Here is an 8,657-nt window from a genome sequence, read left to right on the forward strand (position 1 = left end):
TAACTCCACTTGTTTATTTAGAGCGGGACAGTTGGAGCATGAACAAATATAATGTGGTGTCTGACATTAAGTAAACCGAGAACTGCATTGAGTCTAGCCCTTATACCACAAAGAAGATGAACCTTTGGTTTAACAGAACTAAAAACTTTAACTTATATTGTCCAAGACCGTATAAGAAAACGATTAACTTATTTCCTCAACTAATATCGCACACTTTTAACATTTCTCTAACATTGCCTTCTACCACAAGGAATTGGACCAAGACTATTGCTTAACTGATCTCACATTTACGCATGCAATTATTCCACCAGCACACGTCACTTTATCCGAATATAACAGTGTAGTAGCAATTGCAGACGGGGTCAACATGAGATGTCGGTTCTTGATTAACATCCTAAGCTCCGGACGAAGACATGCTGACCCTGCTCTCGATCTCCAAATAAAGAATTCCAACTAGAATGACACTTGCGCCCCCTTCCCATGGAAAATCTCATTAGATTTTGTTAGATATGGTATAGAACAAAATGGGACTCCAAAAGAATTGATTGTTGAGCCGTATGTGGTAAGAAATTCTGTTACACAATGACACCCAATGTTGGCATAGTAAGTATTCGATAAGGCACTAATGTGGATCTACTTCCAACTACAATAGCTTCAACGATAAGAACATACGAATATGTTTCTGATTCATGGCTTGTATTTAGAAAATCTTGCTCCCATTAGGATAGTTATCCTCACTAGTTGCTCTTAAATTGAAATGAAAAAGAAAAATCATCTATTTATTTTAGAATACTAAAAATAGATCATGTGTATTTTAGTCATTGGCCGACTTTCAATCAAATAGTAGAAATTGTTCGACTTTCGCTCCCTCTAATATTCTTGGTCAAATCTTTAGAACCATTTCAACTTTAACTAGACAGACGTCTTGGTTTCGTAACTCACTTCCCTTTTCTTTACAGAAATTGGAACCTTTCAGAATGAACTTGGATTGAAAAGTTGACAAGCATATATACCAAAGGTCCACAATGGCTCTCCGTTCATACAGATTGCATAGAAGATTCTTTGGAAACATGAGCTTGCTCTGAAAAGTCATAATGACATTACAAAAAGTCATAAACCATAAAGCTCATAACTCCACATTTGAGCTGTACAAGCAGTTCTGCATCATGAATTCCATTTCATATATTGCCTGAGACCTTGAGAAGAAATTGTAATCGGAAACACAACTGAACGGGTCTTAGAATCTATGTTGGCGCACAAAATTGACCAGAAATTCTGATGAATGAATTTGACTACTCATTTAACCGGCCTGAAGAGTTTGGTACACCACCAGGACACGATACGCACACCAAGCCATTGTAATTTGCGTTGAGAATACCTATTCATTAACAATGATGAAGTGATTTAACAATTATCACTTCGGTGTATGCACCGACTGCAGCTATGCGGGTAATAATATTATCCATACCAGATATTCCATAAACTTTGCAGCTCTAGACAAGGAAGATCTAATTTCTACGTACGATTGTCCATCAACCCTTCCAATATCAGCCAAAATGGGTGCCAGGGGCAGAATGATTGTCGCATTATAAAATAAACAGAGAAACGGGAAATAGATTTAATTTCCAATTAGTTAAGATTAGTAGTCTGCGATGTCCACTTACTACTCGTTTAGTTTACACAAATTGTAGTCAGTTGGACAACACAAAACATAACTCAATCAGCCAGTCAGTTGCACACAAATTCTTATATATAGAAAAAGTGATCACAATAGATTAAGGGCATCTGGCTTTTGCAAGCACACTATCTTCTCAGTGCTGTACAATTCGATAGCACAACAGTACTCTGGAGTACGCAAGAAATTGTTGGTACCTCCTCACTGCACGAAGGTCAAGCTGTTATCTCTTCCTGCGCTTTGACTCCACCTAGCAATTGGATGAGAGACGGCTTAGCGAAAATGTTTACTAGCTACAGATAAATTAGAGTCGAAGATTCACAAAAGCTTATATTTCAAGCATAGTATTATATGATGCTGTTCCCTTAAAGCACATATACATATTTTACATGCATATATGAGTCTATCATATCAAGCAAAATTCCCCAACTCACCCCCTTCTTTTTCTTCCCATCAACAGCCATTCATCCACTACCTACAACACCAAGAGCCATTTCCTGCAATTCTTTCCTTTTCACTTAATTCATTAAAAAATATCCAATGTCACATCACGTATGACATAAGCAACTAGAGATTCTAGCACAAGAATACAACAACATACCCAGTGAAATCCCACAAAGTGGGGTCTGGGGAGGGCAAAGTGTACGCAGCCATTACCCCTACCTTGGGAGGTAGAGAGGCTGTTTCCGGAGATTCTAGGACAAGAATCAGATACAGAAACGATTCAGCTGGTATAAAAACCCAATGACACCTAACACCATACAAAACTAGGGATACCTGCACCTTATCATGGACTGCCTCTAATTAAACAATTGCTTACTACTTGTCCCAAGTTAACTTTTCTGGGATTGTTATGAACTATGCCCACTTTCCTTACAAGAAACTCCTCCCAAAATTATGCAATAAGGCAACACAATGTCCAGTGTTCTTATTGAAGTTCAGATTCATCAAAAAGTTAATGTTATCTTCATTTTACAGTCTGTTTACATAAAATGAGACTTCATCTCATGCCTTAGTACCCAATTTGAGTCGAATTATGATGCTTAAATGGGACTGAGGAAGTATTGTCAATGTTTGTTAGAAGACTTTAACCTAAATGTGAATCATAGGTAAAAGACTTTAACCTTAAGGCAAAACACAAGGGAGACTCTTGAAAGCTTTATGGTATTCCCACCATCAAATTACTCAAGTTTTTGGTGAGAATGAATCCTCAAATTACTCATTTTTTGAATGTTTGGTTATATTTTCAGCTAGTTTTACATCTGATGTTTAGAGCGTGAATCCACTAAATTAGTTGGACAACATTTCATTCCTTTCCTTTTCTTCCCAAACCAAACATAGGAGAAGATGTTAGTCTGATTCGTTCAGTCCGACATCTTCTTTGCAAGGGGAGTTAGCGAAAAAATGAAAGACCGAAGCAAACCAAAAACCAAATCGAACTGACATATCTTTGACTTGGTTTGGTTTGGTTTTCAAATTGAAAACACCAACAACATTTGGTTTGATTTGGCATCTAAGAAAAAACTGAACCAAGCCGACATGAAGGTAGTGGTTGTACCCGCTTTTTGATTTTCCAAAATACCCTTAAGAGTACATTGCAAACACATAAACAAATAGGTAATATTGTCTTTCCCTCTCGATAACAAAACCAATTCTAGTTTTCTCTACAACTGGTCCACCTTTCCCTCTCCCCCCTTCTTTCTGCAGGAGGATCCCACTGTTCCCTCCATCATTCAACAAAAACTTGAATTCAAAACAACTGCCATTGAGAAAGGGTTAAAAGAAATTGTCAGAGTTTAACAATAAAAAGGCCCATCTTCAAAGTTGCTGTAATTAATCCCTCTAAAAGAGTAAAGATTGGAAGGTGTTTTGGGGATTTCTTTTCCTTTTTTAATTCATAGTGTCTTTCTTTGCTTTTGGAAAAAATAATGAATAAAATTTCTTCATAACAAACCTAGGTGAGGTCAGAAGTCTAGTGGTGAAACCAAACTGGGATTCAGCAAAACTTGCACAAACAGTGTTTATAAAACCATTAGAGAAGAACAAAGAAAAACAAATGGGCAAATGAGATTTGGTTTCGGTTTTGCATATTTAGCAAAACCGACATAGTTGAATTTGGTAATGGTTTAGATAAAAACTGAACCAAACCAAACCATGAACACCGCTGTTCCTTCTATTCAATTTTCCTCCTTATTCATACAACTATGGGATTTCTTTCAACCAGGAAGTGATGGGACAAATCATCAAAATACAAGCGATCCAATTAGTACAGATATAACAAATTAGATTGGTCATTTTACCATTAGTCTGATGCGCTAGGTATTATCATGACCTAAACAGACCCTTTGCTCAGTCTTAGCTTCATCCTTGCTTTACAGTGCAGGAAACTGACATACTATAAGATACCGCGTGACTAAACATGCAATTCTCCCCTTCTTACAGAGCCCATCCCTCTCCTTCGAGGTAAATAAAAGATTCTAACAACCAGCTTCACATAAGAACATAGTGTAGGAAAGCAACCTTTACCATCCCATCTCTATCACAAACATAAATGGGACATTAACTAAATCTGATTTGTGCTAAATAAAGACATTAACTGACTTGAGATACAATGCCTGCCAATAACAGTAATACTGAAACATCTCAGGTTATCAGGTGTATGCAACAGATTCTTACCTTTGGCTCAACATGAAACGAGTTCAAAGGCCGTTTGACCTCTTCTTCAGATGAACAGTCAGAACACAAGAAAGGGTCTAATTTCTTTGCTTCTTCAATGGTCATACCCATACAAGAAGGATGGAACCTGCAGTAAAATTGCACCAAAAATAAAAGACCATCTTACAAACATGGATAACGTTTATTAAGTTCCAAATAACACAGTTACCAACCAATCATAACACAGTATAGAACTTAATGACCAACACAGAATTCCACTCAACACCAGTAGAGGCAATTACAGACATGAGTTTTCACACCTCCACTCCACACTAATGTGGCCTTTTTCTTCCCTCTCAAGTTCCTACGAGGTCAGCCAAATACGAAAAATGTACACTCATCCTTTTAATTACATCTTTTCCCACTTAACAAGAAACTTTTTCTTTTGAGATTCTTATTTAGATTGTCCTTTCTTGTCTCAACCATTTTTCTATTCTTGTTCAACCTTATACCTGACTCACTCAGATGACTGATCATATTCACCATTACTCTCTCATTAATGCCCTTAAAGGAACTTAGCCCTCTATAGATCCAGTTCAACTTAATAGACCAATCAATCTCAAATGATTGACACAATATTATCTGTTAGACTAATTCTCTCTTATAAAGTTACATCTTGCTTTCAAATCTGAACTTTACCCATAAAGAGTTTCCAGTTCTGGTCAGAGTAATTTTTTTAAACTTCAGGCGAAAATTTGAAGAATTTAGCACAATTATGACAACAGCTTTCAATTTGTGTAAAAAAATTAAAATACTTAAATAATGGGATGTAAAACATGGAAAAGAAGTAATTGTACAGCAGCTTTTCCCTAGTTGTTATAATAACACAATATGGCTAGTGGATAACAATGACGTGATAACTCCAAAAACATATGTCAGAAATAAAAACTGTGCATCTGGAGATAACAAAGAGAGGTAGAGGGATATGACAATCTCTTTGTTGCGTTTTCATGCTTTACTCTTTATTACATGTAGTTAAAGTAAATTCAACAAGACATGCTAATATGTAAAGGGTATTCAGTAATATGCATACCAGTCTTTGCATCCTTCACACTGTACCATGAGGTCATCCGGGTTATAGGGCATCTCACACTTACAATACCTTCAAAATTAAATCATTCCAAAATATCAGCATGTTAGTGAATACTACAAGCAAAACTCTAAAACATTACACCAAGAAAAGAAATTTTCAAATTTCACAGTGGAGCTATGACGAACTTACACAGCGACACGGTCAGGATTAAACCCTCCTGTGGCAGCTCTGTACTCGAACCTACAAAAGTAATCCTCAGGGCCCACATTCTCCAGCTTGGTGTAGTTCCTGAAAGAGTGCACTAAGCACTTCCCTTCGATTGTGTGTGCACTCTGCAAGTCATAGTGATCGGACAAGAATAGCTCCTTAGCCCCATGGAACTGTCTACGTCCACCAATAGACTCCTCCGGGCGGTAGTACCACCGAACTCGGACCTTCACATTGTTACGGTGGTCAGCCTCAATTTTCTCTACTCTTGCCACATATGGAGGCTTATCAGAATCAGCTGGTCTCATCAACACACAATCACCATCTGAGAAAAAGGAACAAAATCAAAAATCTTAATGTTTTGTAAGCTCCGAGAATCAACCGCTTCCCCAAAAAAAAACATAAGTTGATACAGCAAAGAGAAAGTAACGCCCCAAAGTTCATCAAATTCATTAAGGAGCCCGTAGATAATTTTGTGTCCGGACAACCAAATGTCCACAATTATTATCAGGGATATAGTGCAAACTAAAAGTGCAATTGAATAAGTAGGGAGAATAAAGCAGAATCAACTACACAGGAATCCATTACAAAAGATACTCCTCAATTAAAATTCTTTCCATTTTAAGGATTCAGATTCATTTATCTGTTCACTTTATATGATCTAAGTTACTTACAAGGCACACTATGTTGTTGTTATGTCACTAATATAATACATAAGTCTTTAACATCTTAAATTCCCAATCCGGTCAAACACTGTCACATTTAATTAAACAGAGGATACAATCAACCAATACTTTGAAAAGGAGATACCATCTCAATAACCCGGAAAAATAAAAACTTCTAGGGCACCAAAGAGAGGGGGAAGGGGGGGGGGGGGGGGGGGGGGGGGAATATTAGCATTTGCACTTACACACAACAACAACATACCCAATGCAATCCTACAAGTGCGGTCTGGGGAGCGTAGAGTGTACAAAGACCTTACCCCTTCCTTGAAAAGAAGATAGGTTGTAGCCGATAGACCCTCGGCTCAAGGAAAAGCATATCAAAGCAATTCGAAAAAAAAAAAAACGAAAGTAAAGGAACCACAGCAAAATACTACAAAAAAAGCATGACCAAGCATTCTAGAAAAAGAAAGAAACAGTAACTAGAACAAACTAATACGATAATCGAAGTACAAAGAAACAACAAATAATCAAAGGACACAAACAAAGCATTAGAAAACATTAAAAAAAAATCCAAAGATACAAATTCATTAAAAAGAAAAGCAATAAAAGGGGTTTTTATTACTTCTTACGACTTTGTTGGTACCCTTAATAGAGTAAGAATCAAGGTCTTTTTTCCCTGGTTTTGTCTTTGCCATCAATTCCTGAAACTCACTTTCTCAAAGGAAAAGATTAAATTTTTTTTGCTTTTTTTTTGTTCTTTTTCAAGAAAATAGAGTGACCCCAGTGTGAAAATTTTATGTAGAAATGGAAAAGTTCAGGACTTGTTGGGCTTGTTTTATAGATTGTTGAGAAGCAAGAAACCCTAGTTGCAGAATACTGGGGTTGGAATGGAGGAGAGAAAGATGAAAGAGGTAACCATATAAACATGTTTTGTGTCAAACCATATTAATTATGTTCCCACAATTCCCCAAAACAAATCACTAAAGTTACCCACAATTAAATGGTATTCCAAATAAGTAAAAATATAAACAATTCATTATACTAGCTAGCAGATAAAGTAAAATATTTAAGTATTTAGTATCCCTCGTCCATATTTGTCGTTATATGCTAAAAAAAAGGGTAATTTGTACTTGTCCAGTTTGAAAAATCAAGAGATAATTTATCATTTTAGACCTATTTTATCCTTATTATTAATTATTAGGTTAGAAATTTTAAGAAATTTTTACTGGCCGCACAAATTTTAAAGTATGTTTGATTGATTTCAACAAAGTAATTAGTAATCATTAGGGGATATTGTAAAATTATCTTTCTATTTATTACTCTTTAAGGGAATAGTAAAATTATCGTTCTATTTATGACATTTAAGGAATGTGTCAAAGTCAAGCTCGTTGCACGGGGCTTGTCTAGTGCGGGTTATCTCTCCTGTGTGATTTGCGAGCTATTGCATAGGAGCTGTGTTTATCTTGTGTGCACCCGGATAGCGGTTGCGGGTTCCTATGTCATAAAAATAAAATACATGACAAGTAAAAATGAACGGAGGTAGTAGAAGTTTAATGTGAACACAAGTTTAAAATATATATATATATATATATATATATATATATATTGAGATATATATTTTGGACTTTTACACTAGTTTGATAAGTATAGATATTTGTGCATTTATGCTCGAGGTTGTTTGATAACCACAAAAACATGCCACTGCCAAATCATATTAGGATTAATTAAGTTACCGAAATAGTTACCCACAATTAAAAGATATTCCTAATAAGTAAAAATAGAAATAATTAATTATAGCTATATAAAGTAAATTATTTATTTATAAGTATAAACACAAGTCAAACTTATATATATAGTTTACACACTAGTTTGACAAATGTTTATGTTTGCGTTTATGCTCGAGGTTGTTGATAAAACATCAATCAGAGTTAAGCACAACATCGAGACATTCGTAAGGTAATGAAGGTAAAAATTGAGTAACTTATATGAGTGTTCTTTAAATTAGTGGACGCAAACATAGTAATAGTTAGTTTGACAAAAGTGGACGCTCATATGACGCGTTGGATTGTAGCTAATTAGCTAGTTGTGATTAATTAGTTGTAATTAATTAACACGTTTGCATGGACACTTCACACTTATAAATATCATTAGGTTCTGAATCTTCTTATATTTTCTCTTTTAGTAGTGTCACGACCCAATTTCACTAAGTCGTGCGGGCACCTACCTTTCTCTCCTTTGTAGGCGAACTCTCATCTCAACATTCATAAAACATAAGTAAGCAGAAGAAAATCAAATAACGTAAGTCTTACAATAATAATATAAATAAGTGTGGAAGTATTGAGAATCCAACCACAGTATCTGG

General features: G+C 35.7%; 1 protein-coding gene across 2 annotated transcripts; it reads right to left on the bottom strand.

Annotated features, from left to right (window-relative positions):
* Nucleotides 1-1,594: 1,594 nt before the first annotated feature.
* LOC132640783 (chromatin remodeling protein EBS-like) lies at nucleotides 1,595-7,270 on the bottom strand. 2 transcript variants are annotated; one of them, XM_060357538.1, is made up of 5 exons: nucleotides 6,918-7,267; nucleotides 5,613-5,955; nucleotides 5,424-5,492; nucleotides 4,352-4,478; nucleotides 1,595-1,925 (listed from the first exon to the last, which is right to left on the bottom strand). In XM_060357538.1, the coding sequence occupies exons 1-5, from the start codon at nucleotides 6,988-6,990 to the stop codon at nucleotides 1,899-1,901; spliced, it is 639 nt and encodes a 212-aa protein (XP_060213521.1). In that variant the 5' UTR covers nucleotides 6,991-7,267; the 3' UTR covers nucleotides 1,595-1,898. The 2 variants fall into 2 exon arrangements, with proteins under 2 accessions (XP_060213521.1, XP_060213522.1); XM_060357539.1 differs by lacking the exon at nucleotides 1,595-1,925 and adding an exon at nucleotides 1,952-3,434 and having other exon boundaries at nucleotides 6,918-7,270.
* Nucleotides 7,271-8,657: the final 1,387 nt, after the last annotated feature.

The sequence above is a fragment of the Lycium barbarum genome, chromosome 5, assembly GCF_019175385.1.
Source record: "Lycium barbarum isolate Lr01 chromosome 5, ASM1917538v2, whole genome shotgun sequence".
Classification (NCBI taxonomy): Eukaryota; Viridiplantae; Streptophyta; class Magnoliopsida; order Solanales; family Solanaceae; genus Lycium; species Lycium barbarum.